This window comes from Camelina sativa, chromosome 12 (genome assembly GCF_030686135.1).
Source record: "Camelina sativa cultivar CO46 ecotype springtype chromosome 12, ASM3068613v1".
Lineage (NCBI taxonomy): Eukaryota > Viridiplantae > Streptophyta > Magnoliopsida > Brassicales > Brassicaceae > Camelina > Camelina sativa.
Genome location: NC_141891.1, coordinates 33,152,059 through 33,171,205, shown reverse-complemented (window position 1 = coordinate 33,171,205; position 19,147 = coordinate 33,152,059). Strand labels below are relative to the sequence as shown.

The following is a 19,147-nucleotide window of genomic DNA, read 5'->3' as shown; positions in this document are numbered from 1 at the left end:
TCAATCTGTCATTATCAAACAAAACAAAGCCATTTTGAAGATTCTAAAGTTCTTTCAACGCTTCAAGTCGGCACGAACCAACATTATTTGAAGACGGTATACATTCTTTGGTTCCATTGCTTTTGTTTCTTTTTCATATCATTGTCCACTATATTTGGGGTGACACTACAATAATAACTAGTAGTCAAAATTTGACCAAGTAGTACATGTATAATTTTTTTATTGTATGCAACTAAAGCATGTAATTTTTTGAATTTTAACTTTTAAACTTCTGAAAAAGTATTGATTATTTTAGTGCCTAGTTGGTTTTAACATAACGATTGTGATTGCAGTTTTGGGAGTTTGAGAAAACGATCAGATAAATGTGGTTTCAAGCAATACTAAATGTTTAGAACCACTGGTTTAGTATTTTAAAAAATAGGTGTGTTTGTGTGAATTTTATGACTGATTGATCAGCAAAAATAAAAAATGATCAAAAATAAATGTAATATATAATTATAAAAAGGTATAAAACCATCAAAAATTATATTATTATGATAAAATATAAAAATATTTAATTGATTAATTACAAAAACCACAAAAATATCATCAAAAACAAATTTTAAAGTGAAATGTTTATTATTTTATGCATTTGGTTTGTCACCAAAAATTGCATCATGTGACAAACTGCGACATATATATATATATATATATATATATATATATATGCTTGAATTCATAATCATAAATCTTCTGGATTGTCCTTAGAAATATCATGCAAGAGACGATGCGATGAAAACTTTTCTAAGTGTTACCCAAAGAACTAGTGAATGAATAAGAGATATGCACAAATATATATAATACGAAATATATATATATATATATATTTTAATTATAATTAAAATTAAATTTTGTTGGTTTTTTTTTATAAGTCCCTCACAGCAACCTCACGCAACCATAAATGCTTGCAGGAAATAACTTTTAATATCGAACGATTTTAAACGGTCCAACATACGGTAGTATAAAGCGGTTTTATGATTATTATCATTGACGATTTAAAACGATTGATTATTTTATCAATCACTAATTATCGCAACCGCTTGCAAACATACTGTTTTAGGATAGCAAGGGAAGAACCAATCAATACCTTATAGGGAAAAACATTACTGTGTAATTGATGTACAAGACACGAGGTACTTTAATAGTTTTTTTTTAAAATTGCTCGATATTGAACTTTTCTCAAGTTTGGTCAAACTAAGCTCTGACCATATATTCGAACAGTAGTGCCTAATTAAGTAGAACAGTTTGACAAAAGAAGTTTTTATACATTTTGAATTGATGACCACGTTTTTGAGTTATAGTCTATAAATCTATTCAACACTATAACTTTTCATATCCTCCAGTTTCGCATGGCCACTGTTTTTGCGAACTCAGAAAGCAGAATTATAGTTGGCATACTGTTCTATATATACTATTATAGGCGTGGCCACAACTATATTATACTATTATAGTTGGCAGAACTATAATTCTGATGGGTCGATTTTTAAAGGCGTGGGGTTGCTTTCTACTATTGATTGCTGACCTAGAATTCTCCCTATATAGTCTCCTTGTGCTTCTTTATCATCAGTTAGTTGCCCTTATCTAATAGGTCTCTGTCTTGCTTTGTTGATGTTTGAAGCTTTTTTGATTCTAGGCATAGTTTTTGGTTGATGTTTATGATTCCCTCATTCATGTACTTGTGAGACTATAGAAGAAGTATTGCAGTTATAGCACATTTTTAAGGGCATGTATCACTCTCCTCGGATCATCTTTTCCGACCCTCCAAAGCCTTTTCGGAATCTTTTTGATCTTCTCAGAAGGTTCTAGAACCATCCACTTCGTCTTGCTCAAACCTTCCTCCATCTCAACGCTCCCTACGTGAACCTTGTAGGACATTTTGACGAGGGAGAGAAATTGGTTATCTCTCTCCTTGTTTTGTAATAAGAATAGAATGTGTTGTTAGTGTATTCTCTATATATAGCTTTTTGTGTGTATATATATTATGTATATGTATATATAGAGTGATGGATCTATGGTTTGCGTATGCAATGCGTTAACTATATAGCCGGCCAGAAGAAAACAAGTTTTATAATACGTGTGATTGTGTTGGTTGAACTACGAGAATCTCTTTTAGGTTCAATTGGTAATTAAAAATGATGAATGAGGGAAGTATTGCAGTTATAGCACTATTATTATGTGTGTATATCCGAAAAATGATGTGCTAAATTTTAATGATGCCTTGTTGCAATGTTTGATTGGTTTAGTGAGCAGAGTAGAGTGAGTAAAGAGATGGCTGGGCACAAGATCGCACATGCAACTTTGAAAGGTCCAAGTGTTGTGAAGGAGTTAGTAAACGGTCTCGCACTATGGCTTGCGGCTGGTGGGCTATGGAAAATGCATCACTGGAACGAGCAGAGGAAAACAAGAGCCTTCTATGATTTGCTTGAGAAAGGATATATTGGTGTTGTTGTTGCAGAGGAGTAAGTTAGTAATAGAGGGAGATTTGATGATGACATTATTTGTCAACGCCTATTTATTTACCAAAACAAGATCCCAAATATTTTTGATTTTGCCACTATCTAAAACAAATTAAACACTTGCAAGATGATTTGGTTGAGAATATTTGGGCAAAATTTGGAGCAAATTGGTATTAAAATTAATCCTTCTCTCCATTTATAAATTGCACTTCTATTTTAATATTTATTAATGTTTTTATTATGTCTTGTATGTTTGAAAATTAATTAAAATACAATATTTTCTTATTTAATAAAATCTTATATATTTATACATTTATCCTACTTCTATTCTATTTAAAATTTTTAAAGTTTAAAAAATAATATTTTCAGAAATAAGAGACCAAAAATAAGAACCTACCAATAAAAGAGAAAATTTTATCTAAGAAATTATGAGTTCTTATATTCCAAATAATGCACAATTAATTCATAAAAAATTTAAGAACTCCCTTTCTAATATACTACCGATAATCATGGTCTAACAAATCTAGTTGACTATTTAGTAGCCAAAATTTTCAATATTTTTGACTAAAAAATTGAAAATAATCTAAATATTTTTTAACTCAGATACAGATATCATGTAATAGAAATTAGAGTTAACATGAGTAAAGATGTATAATTTTTGGGGATTGGTTTACATGTCGAGTTAAATAAGATGTGTATTCCAACCCTAACCCACCCTTGCACATTCAAAATTCGTTTACACATACAACGAATAACAACCATAAATTTAGCCATTTACCCAGATACTTTATATATAAAATACTAGAAAAAAACATAATATTTTAATAATAAATTTAAAATATAAAAAGTACTATAATATTAGAGAAAAAATATAAAAAATATTATCATGTAGTGTATATAGCAGAACGGGTTATGATCGATATATTATTTAAAAAGATATATGTAAAATTTTATTGGCATTAACTCACATATGTATTTTCAAAATTATATATATTGTTGATTATATTATCTATATATATTTTTGGAGACATTTATAAAATAAATCCTGAAGTTGACACGTATTTACAGGTATGCCATTGGTATTAAATAATTAATTTAATAAACAAATTAACTCTACTTATATTTGATTTTTTTTATAGAAACTAAGTGTTTAAAAGTTAACAAACATATAAATGTATAAAAAAATTTATTTCCTTATTTTATAAGGAGGTGAGTGAAGAAGTATTGTTCTTTAAAAATTTGAAAAACTGATTTGAAAAAGTGACTTTTAGTCTCACATTTTATATTTTACTTTCACGGATTTCGTATGATCAGTTTTTGCAGATTAAAAATCTTTGAACATGTTGCGTGATCCGCCTAGCATGGCGAGTTTGGACTATAGAACCAACACTAAAACTATTAATTTATTTCATATACTATAGATTTGTAGTCATAGTTTGGAAAATTAACTTATAAATGATTTAGTATATGAACTACAAAATATTACACATACTACAACACATTCTTAATATTCAAAAAAAAAAATGTATATACATAAAAATATACACTAACATACCATATAGGCATATACCTCTATTTAATTATAGAAAACAAAACTAAGTGTTTTAAAATTTTACATTTTATCTAATAACAAATTTAATGTAACTAGGTTATAAAGTGTATCAAACGTAAGGAAAAGAAGAAAAAATTCTAAACAAAATTATAAATGAATTAGATAAAATTTAATTAATTGGTAATTTGAAAACTAAATAAATTAAAAATTATCATTTAAAAATAAACTAATTTATAATTTAGTCACGCGGTGTACCGCGGGTGAAAATCTAGTAATGGTTTATATAGCATGACGGGCTATGCTCGACATTAATGTGAATTTAAAATATCATTAAAACTGTACCAAACTAACATTATTATATATAAAGAGAAAAAAATACTTTATAAATAAAACAACAAAAAACAAACTATACAATTTTTTATATGTCTTAAGTATAATAAAAAAAATTTCCATAAGTAAAAATAATTTAATAAATTAAGAGCCGTTGCTTATTTTACTATATATTATACTAATGTGGATTAATCAAAATTGAGAGTGTAAAATTTTGTATGTAAAAAACGAATATGATACCAAAACAAGACCAAACCTGTAACGTCAAATCCTTATTCTATAAGTCACAAGTAAAGTCTCAATTAACTGCCACTCTCTCCATTTCACACCTGTCTTAAGTCCCAAATTATCATCTTTCACAATTTTTGGTTAACATATTTCATTTTAAAACAAAAAAAACATTTATTTTAATTTTGCAACAGAGAAAAAAAAAACACAAAAGAAGAAAACTGCTACGCCTCTTCACCCACGATCTCCACTTCGCCATAATAAGTTCAATTATGGATCAACGAGCTGATTTCATACAAAAAGCTTTCAATCTCTTCCTTTTCTCATCCCTCTTTCTGCTTCCTTTAATCGGGTACAAAAAACGAAACCTCTATTCTGAATTTAGGGTTTTAATAGTTTTCTTCTTCTATTTGTATTCAATCGATTTTCTTATGATTTAGGTTTTAATAGCTTTCTTCTTCTGTTTGTATTCAATCAAATTGATTTAGGTTTTAATAGCTTTCTTCTTCTGTTTGTATTCAATCGAATTTCATATGATTTAGGTATTTCATTGCTGTTTGAAATCGAAGATCCTATCCAATTGAAAATTTCACAATGTTTTCTTAGTTTTCAGAATTATGATTCTTACATTTTGATTTGGAATTGCAGCTTGTTGATCGATACTTCATTCTCCAGATATGCCGCTTGATATTACGCCTATTGAAACGACCGCACCCGGATTTCCAATCCTTCTACAGGACACACGGGAGATAATCTCACCCAAACCCCATAATTCTGACAAGACAACCGGCATCAACCGCTTCTGACAAAAGTTCCACAAATACTATCTAGAGCAACCTATCTCATACTCTGGAGCTACTAACAGTAATCATACAAATCTACTTCAGCTCCATAAGCATTTACATTTATAGACTCTGATTACTCCTCCAACTAGCCACTTCACGATCCACCAAAGCAAGCCACTTAAACATATATCTCAAACACCACCTCATCTAGTTACTGAGTCGCACAACCAACCACCCCTAGCGACCGAGTAACAAGAGAGGTGGGCTGGAATAGTTCATTCCGTCCAGCCACGGAAACATTTCTCCAACTAATCCTTCGATTCATCGTCTTAGCTTTAAGCCGACATTCCTGAGCTCTAACTTGGTTCTACAACCACCCCGACCTTGCTTCATAAGCTTAAAGAGGTTCTAGCTCAAACCGAGCTTGTTGGATCAACCAACAACACAACTTAACACAATTCAATCCATAAAAAAGCTTATATAAACACTCAAATAATTCGTAAACTAACCGTTGAAATCGAATTTCCACCGTGGGATATGAAGCCCGTACTATCACGAGTATCTCTACCGAATTTCGTCTTCATCAAACAAGTTTTGAACCCCCAAACGCCGCCTAGAAGGAGCCATCTCGGAACAGTTTCTAGGGTTCACACTTAAGCCAGATTTCACAGTTCCAGCGAATTACTTGTCTAGGAAGAAACAAACATAACTCCTCTAGACCCGTACTCCTCTCACGACCCCTCTCCCATTTCATCTCTATCGTCACCACAACCCTACACGGAATCACAACAACACGTTGACCACATCCCACTCTCTCCACCTACATCTCTTTCTCTTTCGACGTCCACCTAGGGTATACTCTCATCGTCCGTAACCGCCCCGAAGCTCGTTGCTCCCTTTTTTATTAAAAGAGTAAAATTAGGGCTTTTGGTTTAGGCTGGTTTAGTTTCGGTTTAATAAACAAAACTCAATTAAACCATATGATCACATATATAATTGAGCTTGGTTTAATTAACAACTCCTCCTAAACCAACCAGAATAAACCGATTCAACTTCAGTTCCCTACCAATCATTTACGTATTAATTTTTGGGACACGGGCGTTACACCTATTTCCCAGTTAACACTAGCATCAGATCCATGTAAAATCAATGTTCGAATTGTCCGTCTTTGAGGATTCCCAAAAAAGATAAACCAGATGAATTTTCAGGAATCGATCTTCTCCTTGTGGACAAAAAGATATGTTAAAGTTCACTTATGCAATTTTCAATATCTAATATTACTATGTTTAACGTTTTAGTTGTTAGGCCAGTGAAACAAGCAAAACTTACCTGTTTTTCTAAGTTAATCTATCTTATTCTATTAAATGTCTGCACTAATTTTTAAAAAACTCTATGACAAGTTCTTTTGTTTTATTTTGAAACAGGGAAGTAGGATACAAGCTTCTGTAAAAGGAAAATTACTCTCAAAATTTTAGAAGGACTTAAAAGAAGGGGATTGTTGTGTTCTTATGAACTTTGAATTATGCCCCAATCTTGGAAATTTTCGATCTTGTGACCATCCTTACAAGATCAATTTCCTATTCTACACATGTGTTAAACCGAGCGAGGAAATTTCTAATCTAGAAGCGTCTTTCAACTTCTGTCCTTTTTCTGAGATACTAGCAAGAACAAACGATGATACTATATTCATCGGTACGTTATCTCCACCATTGTTTTTTACAAATATTTTTCTACATGTTATTTCTCTATATAGTTTTTCTAATTTGTAAACATTATTGGGGAGATTGTTCGAATGAATGAAGTTAAGAATCTCACTACTACCGAAGGTCCCACAAAATTGCTTAATCTTCAGCTCAAGGATTTTGGGTAATTCTTTTTCTATCCACCGTTAGTTCATCTTTAAAATCTATATTTTAAATATTTGTTTATCAGCTCTTTAAGGTCCTTTACTTTTTTTTCTCAGGGATTCATTAATTGATGTTGCCTTATGGGGTAAAGTTGCAGAAGATGTCCACTTTAATATTAACTCCCAACCATCTGGTCCTGTTATATTCCTTGGAAGCTTAATGAAGACTTTGTTATATCAAGGTATACCTTATTATGCAATTTACCACTTTCTCTCACTTATTTCAAAACAGTGTCATTATCTTTGTTTGACGTATATTAGACAAATTGAAAGATGAGATATCTCATACGTTTAACTTTATTTTTCCAGGTAAAGGCACAGTTCAAAGTTCAAAATTTACAACAAAAATTTATATCAATTCTCCTCTACCAGAGATTCTCCAGTTTCAAGAAGCGTAAGTACATTTAGATAACATTTCTTCTCCTAAATTTCATTGCCCTATACTTTCATCTGAATAAACTCCCGTATTTTTTTAGGCTGTGCACCGAGGAACCAAGAACATCTATTACTGAAATAAAATCTTGAAGCTCAATTCAAATTTCCAAACAGTCGTTTCTCTTATCTGAAAAGAAAACTATCATCGACCTCATGAAAAGTTACCAGGTAAGAATACAATTATACATACCTATGGCATTGTTTAACATTGTTATTTTTATCTACTAAACATATTCATTATTAAAACCTAGGCTAAGAGCTGCAACATACTAGCATCAATTTCCCTGGCACCAAAAACTTCATGGTTTTACATTTGGTGTATGATTTGCTGTACAAAAGTGACTCAATACTTTAACCTGAAACTGAAGAACTAGAAGCAGACAAGTATTCTTGTGTGAAATGTGCTAAACAGATAACCACGACGCAACCAAGGTTATTCATGTTTTAAGTATTTGTTGACATGTTAATCTATGTTGGTGTTGAGTTTGTATATTTATGAACCATCTCTACTCTTGCAGGTTCAAGGCAACAGACAACACTGGTAGCACTTCATTAATTTTATTTGATGATGTGGTCATTCCACTCATTAAAAAATCTGCATATGAATTGCTTGAGCAACAAGTGCATGTACTCTCATTTCCTCTTTATCTAATTACCATTTTTATCATCATATCTTTCCTTTGTAATATATATGAAAAACATAATGAATATGTTTTCAAGATCATGCTTAAAGAAGATGCAAAACATAATCAATCTTCTTCATACAAAGTAATAAGTCTTACTGATGTTCCAGACATTGTTCAGAGTTTTTCTGAATGTGATTCTACTTTGGTAAGTTAAAATTAAATGTTATTGAATTTAATGCATAAGTTTATTTTTTTCTTATTATTTGCTTTGATGGTTGCTTTTAGAATGCTAATGACCAAGAAATAATCATTGTATCTAGAACTTCAACTGGAACTTCAATTGGGACCTCAATTCAGGTTATAAACTTTATTTATTACTCATTCATACTTTTGTACGATTACTTAACAAATTATGTCTTTCAGGCTGAAAACATGTCTTCTGCAGTCATAAATATAGACAACGATGCCAACAAGGGTTGTAACATTTCCATCCCAACTCCAACAAGAAAAAAGATCCTTCCCAGCATCTAAAGATGTGCAAAAATCATCAACGAAGCCTAAGCTAATGTCCAAGAATCAGATTAAGAAGGAAAAAAGTGATTGTAGGAAAAAGTTGTTATGTGTTTCTTATTTTACTTTGTTAGGACTTAGGATTATCTTTTTTTATCTTCAAGTTTAGGACGATTATCACTTTTCAATTTATGATTTTCTTTTTAGGGTATTACCATGTAAATTTTTACATATTTATGCAAGTGAATATCTTTATGTTCTAATATGAATTTTCATAAACTATGAATAGAAACTATATGATACAATATAAGAAATCTTAACCAAATTTTGAGTGGTGGAAGAAAATGAAACAAAAACAATATATGCAACAATTCTTTTAAAATTTTAAAATAACATTATGACGTGAAGACAAAGAACTAATACTTCATTAAGATAAGGATGAACCGTTTTTATATATTTACACTTTTAACTGTATCTACCATTTATTTTTACAATTGACAGTTACCATAATTATCTATTCTAATCAAACCACCTAAATACAAAGTACTCGATAGTTACTCTTTCTCCACCATTTGCATCTTCATACTTTTCCAATACGGTCTCAGTTCAGTTCCAATTATCAGTTCTCTAATGTTCATATCAACCTGAAACTGATTCAAATAAAAGCTCTTTCAATCATCATAGACAGAGAAAGATGAAGGTATCAACACCAAAGAAAAGAAGGTTGGAGTGGATGACAATTCGTTCAGAGAAGAAAAATAAACAAAGAGAAGATCAAGGTAGTACAAAACCATGAAAACCTATTCTTCTATCTCATTTATTTATGAAAATAAGGTTCCATTTAACTTATTTCCTATCTTATATCTGCAGAAAACATCCCTCCTAATTCTGAAGCCAACTCAACATCACCAATACAGCCAAACAGAGTTTCTCCTAATATCTTGATCGATATAACAAATGGTATTCTCAACTGCTAAGATTATATATTATTGGAACCTTATATTATGATGATTACACACTTATTTCTAATGCTTTTAATAGGACATGAATCTCCAAGAATGAAACGGATGCGTATTATAAAAGAGACGAAATCTAAAAGAAAGAATGGAGAATCATGTAAGTATATTGTTCACAACCAGAATCATGTAAAAAATGTGTTTACAAGCAGTATCATAAATATCATACCTTCTTTTCAGCTTCTGGTCCAGGTAATAACTTGGATGAAAACGTTGAAGAACCATATATGGCACGTCATTTTGAATCGAGAAATGATAATCCCAAAGCAGCTCCATCTAAAGGTACATAGTGTCCATCAACATCCTATAAACTCTGTTTTAATTCAAATTCTGCAGACCATGCATCATCTTTGTATAATCTCATACACTACTTATTTCTAATGCTTTTAATAGAACATGAATCTCCAAGAATGAAACGGATGTGTATTATAAAAGAGACGAAAGCTAAAAGAAAGAATGGAGAATCATGTAAGTATATTGTTCACAACCAGAATCATGTAAAAATATTGTTTTCAAGCAGTATCTTAAATATCATACCTTCTTTTCAGCTTCTGCTTCAGGTAATAACTTGGATGAAAACGTTGAAGAACCATATATGGCACCTGAATCGAGAAATGACAATCCCAAAGGAGCTCCATCGAAAGGTACAATTAATCATCAACATCCTAATTTAAGAAAAAGTGACAGTAAATTATAAACTGTTTTAATTCAAATTTTGTAGACCATGCATCATCATCACGCTCACTTAACTCACTATATAACCCAGAAGGTAAGCTCAAACCTCATTATTTTATTATGAACCTATCACTTATGAATATGCTACAATAGTTATTTAAGTTATACTTTCTCGAACAGTATATGATGAAAATGGAGATGCAACCTACAGTTGTGAGCATTGTGGAGCTTTAATGTGGTACAACAAGCGAATAGACAAAAGAAGCAAAAAATCTAATCCAAAGTTCTCACTATGTTGTATGCACAGAAAGATTGATCTGCCACTACCACCATAACCTCCCCAGAAACTTAAAGATCTCATGCTCAAAGGTGATGAAAAAAGCAAAAATTTCATGGAGAACATTATACCCTATAATTTAATGTTCGCATTCACATCCATGGGTGGAACAATTGACACATCAGTGAACAAAGGACGCGGACCAAATGTTTACCGACTTCATGGTCACAATTGTCATCGGATTGGCAGTTTACTTCCTCCTCCAGGAAAATCTCCTAAATACAATCAACTGTATATACAAGACAATGAGAACGAGAACCAGAACAGGATAGACGCATTCATATTCTAAAAATTAATCACATAATTTTTTGTAGTGAAAAGAGAACAGGTAAATTACCAAAATCAAAAATCCTACGAGATGATATTGTGGAAGATATCAAAAACATGCTAAATGATTTTAATCCATACTCGAAGATTCTGAGAACAACCAAAGATCGTTTTCAAGACACAGCTTCGTCAAATGTTCAGCTAAAGTTGATTTCAAGGCGAACTGCATGTGCTCAAAGTGGTAAAACATACAATCTTCCTACTACATCAGAAGTTGCTGCCTTATATGTTGGGGATTTCGATCTAGAAATGGAGCCAAGAGACATTATTTTGGAAACAATGGAAGGGAAATTAAAAAGAATCAGTGAACTTCACGCTGGATATCTTCCATTACAATATCCACTTTTGTTTCCTTTTGGAGAAGATGGTTACCATATTTATCTAGAACTCAAGAGGACTACATCAGGATCCACAAATCCACGTACCAGGGTTAGTATGAGTGAATTTTTTGCATACAAGCTCATGGAACGTCCAAATCATCCCACAACTTTAACGAGCTCCCGCAAGTTATTTCAGCAGTTTCTGGTAGATGGATTGAGGATGATAGAGGCAGAAAGAATATGATATTTGAAGCTCAACCAAAAGGCTTTACGTGTTAATAAATACGTAAACGTCGAGGCGGCTGCTGATAAAGGAAACATGAACACCTCAAAGGTTGGTAGGCGAATGGTTCTACCATCTACTTTTATCGGTAGCGCACAATGTACGCAGGAAATATATATGGATGCAATGGCAGTTTGTCAGCACTTTGGATATCCTGATCTATTTATTACTTTCACTTGCAATCCAAAATGGCCAGAAATCACAAGATACCTACAAGCTCGAGGTCACCAATCAACAGACATAGCTGATATTGTGTCTAGAATCTTCAAGATTAAGCTAGACACTTTGATTGTTGATATAAAAAAAAATAATGTTTTTGGTCCTGCAACAGCAGGTAAAAATACTAACACTTTTCGTTTTTGTTAGAATAATTGCCTTTAAGTTTAGATATATCATATTGAATTTTTTTGCCTTCTATTTTTTTTTTGCAGTTTTGTACACTATAGAATTTCAGAAAAGAGGACTGCCACATGTCCATATTCTACTATTTTTACAGAAGGGATCAAAACTGATAACAACTGATGTCATTGACAATGTTATTTCTGCTGAAATTCCAGACGAAGCAACAAATCCAACACTCTACAATGTTGTCAAAGAATTTATGATACATGGACTATGTGGGGTTGCAAATCCACATTCACCATGTATGGATAAAGGAAAGTGCACGAAAAAGTTTCCTAAAGAGTTCAACAGCAGCACTTGCATCAACAAAGATGGATTCCCAGTTTACAAGCGAAGAGATGATGGTCGATCAGTTGAGAAAAATGGAACTTTGCTAGACAACCGATATATCGTTCCTTACAACCCATATCTACTCTTGAAGTATCAAGGTCACATCAATGTTGAATGGTGCAACTAAACAAAAGCAATAAAGTATTTATTCAAATACATCAACAAGGGAAATGATCGTGTCTTAGCTACAGCAAAGGACAATCTAAAAAGAAATGATGTTGAGCTGCACAATCAAGTAGAAAATGATGGATCTTCAGACCCGGTAGTAGAACCAGTTATAGATGAAATTAAGCGTTTCTATGATTTCAGGTGAAGTATTTTTAAAGAGTTTATACTACGTCTTTTGTTTTTTGAAGGTTTTTCTTACATTTATCTAATTTCTTTATAGGTACATTGCACCGTGTGAAGCTGCTTGGAGGATTTTTGGATTTGAAATACATTATAGTAGCGTTCATATTCAAAGACTGAATATTCATCTAGAAGGAGAGCATATTGTATGTTACGACGAGGATGAAGATGTTGATGATGTCCTAGCTAAAGAAGGAAATCAAACCTCGCATTTGTTAGAGTCGATGAAAATTAACAGCTCGGAAGATGAGGAATTAGCATTCGCAAAATAACTCACTTATGCTCAATTTCCTTCTTGGTTTGTGTGGAAAAAGAGAAACAAAGAATGGACAATCAGAAGAAGAAAAGTTTCGTTCGGGAGAATACATCATTTTACTCCAGCTGCGGGTAAATTGTTCTACATGAGGATGATTCTAAACAAAGCAAAGGGAGCTACAAATTTTGATGATTTATGCACTGTTGATGAAATCATATATCCTTCCTACAAGGAAGCATGTTTTGCTCTGAATCTTCTTGATGATGACTCAGAGTATATTGGTGCAATAACTAAAGCAAGTCAGTGGGGATCAGCACACTATATGCGAAGACTATTTGTTATGCTTCTTCTTTCAGAAAGTTTGTCAAGACCAAACCATGTTTGGTTAGAAACGTGGCATTTACTCTCTGAAGATATCTTATATATGCAGCGGAAAATCCGTAGGACACCAGGTACATATTCATGAGTTTTAAAGCATAATAATATACAACTTTATACAAGCTTAACTAGATTTGATATTATATATTTTTACTTGCAGATTATCTTATGTCCGATGAGCAAATCAAGAATCAAACTTTGTTTGAGATTGAAAGGCTTTTACTCTCTAATGGAAGTTCTCTAAGAAATTTCACTGAACTACCATTTCCGGATAATAATAATATCCTAGCTGCAATCAACAGACTCATAAGTGATGAACTATGTTACGACAGGCATGCATGTCAAAAGGAGTTTCTTCGTTTGCTACCTTTGTTGAACCTTGATCAGAAGAATATATTTGATAGTATAGTTGGTGCAGTGGATTCAAAAGGGAGGAGGTATTTTCTTTGTCTACGGATTTGGAGGCACAGGAAAAACGTTTCTATGGAAAACCCTATCTACATACATTCGTTCAAAAGGAGAGATTGTCCTAAATGTTGCATCAAGTGCAATGGCTGCATTGTTATTAGAAGGTGGTCGAACGGCTCATTCTCGATTTTCAATACCGATACAGGTACACGAGACTTCCACTTGCACCTTTTCTGCTGATAGCGATATTGCTGCTTTGATTGAAGAAGCTAAGTTGATCATCTGGGATGAGGCACCAATGATGCATAAACATTGTTTTGAAGCTTTAGATCGATCTTTAAGAGATATTCTGAACCCTGGAAAACTTTTTGGAGGTAAAGCTGTTGTCTTTGGAGGTGATTTTCGTCAGATTTTACCAATGGTACCTAAGGGTAGTCGAGAACAGATTGTTCAAGCTTCATTATCTTCTTCGTTTTTGTGGAACTCTTGCCAAGTTCTTACATTAACAAAAAACAGGAGACTTACTGTGGAGTCAGATCCATTAGAAGTGGATCTCATCAAAGATTTTTCTGAGTGGATACTAAAACTTGGAGATGATAAACTTTATGAGCCAAACGACGGTGAAGCGGTGATTGATATACCTGAAGATATGCTTCTGAAAGACTCTATGGATCCAGTTAATTCAACCGCACTTAGCACATATCCGTCTTTGCTTCACAATCTTGATGATGGAGATTATTTCAAAGAACGTGCGATACTATGTCCTACAAATGATGTTGTTGATGAGGTAAACGATTACATGATGGATCTTCTTCCAGGGGAATCACATCAGTATTATAGTTCAGATAAGATCTGCAGTTCAGATACTTCCAGCAAGAGAGATGATGGTCTCTCAACAGAATACCTTAATTCAATTAAGTGTTCTGGATTGCCAAACCATCTTTTGAAATGGAAGAAGGGCGTTCCTGTTATGTTGCTACGAAACATCGACCAGCAATACGGGTTATGTAATGGAACCAGGCTGCAAATAACTCAACTTGGAAAACATGTCATTGAAGGAAAAGTTCTCACTGGGAATAACATCGGCAACAAAGTCTATCTTCCAAGAATGCTCTTAATGCCTACAGATTCTAGATTGCCTTTCCGGCTTCAGCGAAGACAGTTCCCAATAGCTCCTTGCTTTGCGATGACAATTAATAAGAGTCAGGGACAGTCTCTCCCATGTTGGGATATACTTGCCGAGACCAGTATTTACACATGGTCAATTGTATGTTGCAGTGTCAAGAGTCAAGAGTAGAAAGGGCTTGAAGATTCTTATCGTTGATGAAAATGGTGAAAGGATAAACACAACAACAAACGTTGTGTACAAAGAAATATTCCAAAACATATGAGGTATGTCCTACATCACTCAGATAGAAAACGGCTTAATTTTACTACTTAGTTCTTATAAGTATCCTCTATCCATATATATAGTACTTAATGAAAATTTTCTAATAAGTTTTTTTTTTTTTTCACTTATTCAAGGTGCAGATGAGTGCTTTAAAGCTTGAGATGCAGTTCTCCCTTTGTAAAATCTCAATTACAACTATCAAGAACCCTTATGTTGTTTAGTCAATCAAACAAGCTTGAATCGTTTCTGTTTTTTTTTTTCTTTATTTACCAGACAGCTTACTACAATGCAACGTTTTCTATTCGTGTCTTTTGTTCTTAAAAGAATATTAATCATGTTAGGAGATGATTTTAAGCAGGTAGAAGAGATAATAAGAAACCATACCTTCCAACTATGAGGAATGGCAACAGAGTCATCTTCAGGGTGAAAGCTGTTAACCTTGCTTTAAAAAGAATGATTGGACTTATAATCGCGTTCTGTAATTCCTTCTCAAATAGAAAAAAAAAACACTGCAAGTATAAAATATTCTATAACTTCGAACCTGATATGGTCTTTTTGTAATTTGAATACTCCATGTATTGAACACTATTGGAATCTAAGAGCTTCGTAAAATCATTAAAATTGATCCGGTGAGAGGTTTCAGGATCCCATTATGTTCCTTTTAACTTCCCTCGCATAGTTAACAATGTTCTACTCCAATCAGAAGCCATCACAAGCTGCCTTTCTAATTGTACATTAGCTTTTCTCTCAAGCTCTTCCATGTTGCTAAGTCGTTCTCCTTCAGCTTCCCTTATTCTCTGCAAAATCCAAATAAACAAATCAAAGCTTTTAAAAACTCCACTAAACGAATGCAACATACACTCTTATCTACATGTATACAATTCAAAATCCTAATTGATTTGTCACTTCTCATTCTAGAAAAGAAAAAACGTAGACTTTGACATGATTTGCAATTGAGATAAAAAGAGAGAGAGATAGACCTCAAATAAACGATTCGATTCAGCATCTTCTTCCCGTGAAACTGAAGACTCAAGAGACTCAAAGCTCGATGTACTGCAACAACTAATCAACAACCCATCTCTACGTGAAGGTAACATATTGATTTTACAGCTTCATTTAGTTCCCTCTGGTTTTCTCCGACGGACGAAACTAGAAAGAGAACCCCGAAATTGAAAGGGGGAGAGGGTATTAGAAGGGTTTAAGGGTTTCCAGAAATGGGTTGGAGTTAATGAACTCGAGATATAAAATGCCATTGTTGGATTGAAATCAAATGATAAGAGAGGATAAAAATTTACTCAATATATAGTTCCCTCAATTTCTAACGATAAGCAAAAAAAAATCCCAAGAGTGTTTGTAACGCCCCCGAACCGCTCTATGACCACAAAGGTCATCGGGCAGCCACGAGACGCCACTTGCGGAACTGCACCGAGGTGATCCGGCCGAGGGACGGAAGCTGCAGACTTCCCGACCGGTCCTCCCTAGCACAATCCCACCCGCTACCGAGGTTACTTAGGCTTTTCAACCCTTGCGGCCTGGTGCGTTGTGTTGGCCCAGACAAGGCCGAGTATCATTTGCAACTTGCCATGCTTTCCTGAAAACCGAATATATCACTTTAATAAAATATTTCCTCGAAAATAAATCATCAAAGTAATATATATAGATTGTCGGAAAACTTTACTCTTAGTCGTTTAAGAAAATATAGGGTTTTACAAGAAACACAAGAAAACCCTATCCGGTACCCTAACGTTTGCTCCGGCTCTAGACTCACTTAGGCTTCCCTGCAAGGCCAAAACGAAGAGTCATGAGTAATCTAGGATTACTCAGTGAGTCTGGGTACCCCCCCCTTCTATCCTAAACAGGATACTACTCTTCCCAAGCCGACTACCTCGGCAACCAAAGAAAGCTAGCAAGCCACAAAGCTAGCGATAACATCAAAGCAACACAGCTGGAAGCTTTAGCAGAAGCAAAACAAACCACAACCAAGCGAGGCAGATTCGATCACTATGAAACAACACGGAAGATCTCGACTCGCTACTCACCATGCAAGACGACTAAAGAACACTTTAGACTCTTACTTGGACCCACTTGCTAAGACGTCTAGTATACTTGAAATACCGTAGACTCTTAGACCACACGCAACACGCAAACGCAACATGCAAAGACGACTAGACATAAACAAGGAACACTTGAATACTCTAGACTCTTTACACCTAGGGCCCGTCGATACCCTGTTCCATTCCAACACCTGCTCCATGCCGAGACCACACAGGTAACTAGCATGAGCCCACACACACTCAAGCCACATCGTCATGCAGCAGTCACGCCGGTAGCTAGCCAGCCGTGACAGTATCCCCGCGCGAGTGGTCTTCGGGAACTCACCCGTGACACTAATAATTGGAACAGCGGATCGATACCTTACTAGCTAAGACTCAAGAAGCGAATTCAAGAGACTAAGCTACCACCACACATACACCATCCTCAATTCAAGCCGTGATATACCAAGCACACCAGCTTTATATCACGCAAGAAAACTAACATAGAATAATCAACAAGAAGCAAGAAAGTAAATCAAGCAACTTTAAGATTATTCTACATGCATGCACCCTTCATGCTTAAACCATTCAAACCCACTTCTCGCATGTAGATTCAGTCACTTTAACCACTTACAACCCTTATATCCAACTCACGCATGCGATCAATCTCAACCAAATTTTATGCATTAACATGCAATCCACTTTATTTCCCAATTCATGCATGAACCCGATTTTAAGCAAATCCCTCTAGGTTCGATCATGCATGTAACTCTTAAACCACCTTTTAAGAGTTTAATTTACCCAATCTCTCCTTTAACCGCACGTCAAGTGAATCCCCCATATTCACCATGCAAATCAACTTATTCTCGCATGCATGCAATATCCTTTAACCGCAACAAAAGAAGCGACTCTACATGCTTACCACAGACTCACCTTTACGCGTCGATGATTTCCCTCGGACTTCACTGCACCTCACGGTCAGACAGCTTCTCCTCTTGATCACCTCGATCCACAACCAACTCCTTGACTCCAACGCCTCTCCTTCGATCTCTCTCTCGATCGTTCTCGACCTCTTTCTCAACAATCACTTCGACACAATGTCGATGATTTCTTTCTCTCTCTCGATGATCTCTTCTTATTTCTCTCTCGAAATAACTTAAGAGCTTTTGAGTGTTTTTGTGCTAAACACCCAAATGAAATCGTTTGCCTTGTATTTATAGGCAAAATTTCGAGGCTTCTTCCTTAATGCCCTTCGGCAAGTGTCACCTACACCCCTTGCATGTGCTGCGTGAATCCCACCTCCAATGGGAGCTCGCCATTAATCCACTAATCCCCCTTGTATTAGTGCATGAAAACTCCTCCATTAGTGCATGTAAAGCTTCTTATTAGTGCATGTCACTTAATCAAGGCTTAATCTTAGCTCTCAGCCAATAGAGCTCCGTCAAATCCTCCTAATCAGCTTGATTAAGTTAATCCTCCCACTATCTCCTTAATCTCCTTAATTTTTTAATCCTTCCACTAACTCCACCTTAAATAAAATAATCTTCCAACTTTCCTTATTTCTCATTGGTCAGAATCTTGAGAAAAAGAATTTTCTCCCCAAATACTCGATCCTTCGTCCGGCACCTTCGACTACGCGTCTCGGACATCTCGACACTCTTTCTCGGCTCATCGGCAAAATTTCTCGGGCTCTCGACAATTTTCTCGAGTACTCGGCAACTCCTTCGATCCTCGATAAATTTTCTCGAGTACTCGGCATCTCCCTCGATCCTCGACA

The 19,147-nt window shown here is 34.3% G+C and overlaps 3 protein-coding genes and 1 pseudogene across 4 annotated transcripts; all 4 read left to right on the top strand.

The window, feature by feature from the left end:
- The first annotated feature begins 2,138 nt into the window (after nt 1–2,138).
- On the top strand, nt 2,139–2,607 carry LOC109128130 (putative cytochrome c oxidase subunit 5C-3 pseudogene; annotated as a pseudogene). The gene has a single exon (XR_015575274.1). The product of XR_015575274.1 is annotated as a putative cytochrome c oxidase subunit 5C-3 pseudogene (transcript).
- A 2,161-nt stretch (nt 2,608–4,768) lies between these two features.
- On the top strand, nt 4,769–8,588 carry LOC104733041 (uncharacterized). Its single transcript, XM_087478126.1, has 8 exons — nt 4,769–4,957; nt 5,254–7,082; nt 7,174–7,256; nt 7,354–7,478; nt 7,606–7,690; nt 7,773–7,899; nt 7,983–8,163; nt 8,250–8,588. Exons 2-6 carry the CDS (start codon nt 7,065–7,067, stop codon nt 7,819–7,821), a joined length of 360 nt encoding a protein of 119 aa, XP_087334252.1. The 5' UTR covers nt 4,769–4,957; nt 5,254–7,064; the 3' UTR covers nt 7,822–7,899; nt 7,983–8,163; nt 8,250–8,588.
- A 973-nt stretch (nt 8,589–9,561) lies between these two features.
- LOC109128046 (uncharacterized) lies at nt 9,562–13,177 on the top strand. The gene is made up of 11 exons (XM_019233725.2): nt 9,562–9,646; nt 9,738–9,827; nt 10,277–10,351; nt 10,432–10,527; nt 10,605–10,652; nt 10,739–10,796; nt 11,210–11,651; nt 11,796–12,159; nt 12,257–12,655; nt 12,743–12,866; nt 12,946–13,177. The coding sequence occupies exons 1-11, from the start codon at nt 9,562–9,564 to the stop codon at nt 13,175–13,177; spliced, it is 2,013 nt and encodes a 670-aa protein (XP_019089270.2).
- Nucleotides 13,178–13,306: 129 nt separating this feature from the next.
- LOC104734097 (uncharacterized) lies at nt 13,307–15,244 on the top strand. The gene is made up of 3 exons (XM_010453602.2): nt 13,307–13,613; nt 13,700–13,976; nt 14,086–15,244. The coding sequence occupies exons 1-3, from the start codon at nt 13,307–13,309 to the stop codon at nt 15,242–15,244; spliced, it is 1,743 nt and encodes a 580-aa protein (XP_010451904.2).
- The last annotated feature ends 3,903 nt before the right edge of the window (nt 15,245–19,147 follow it).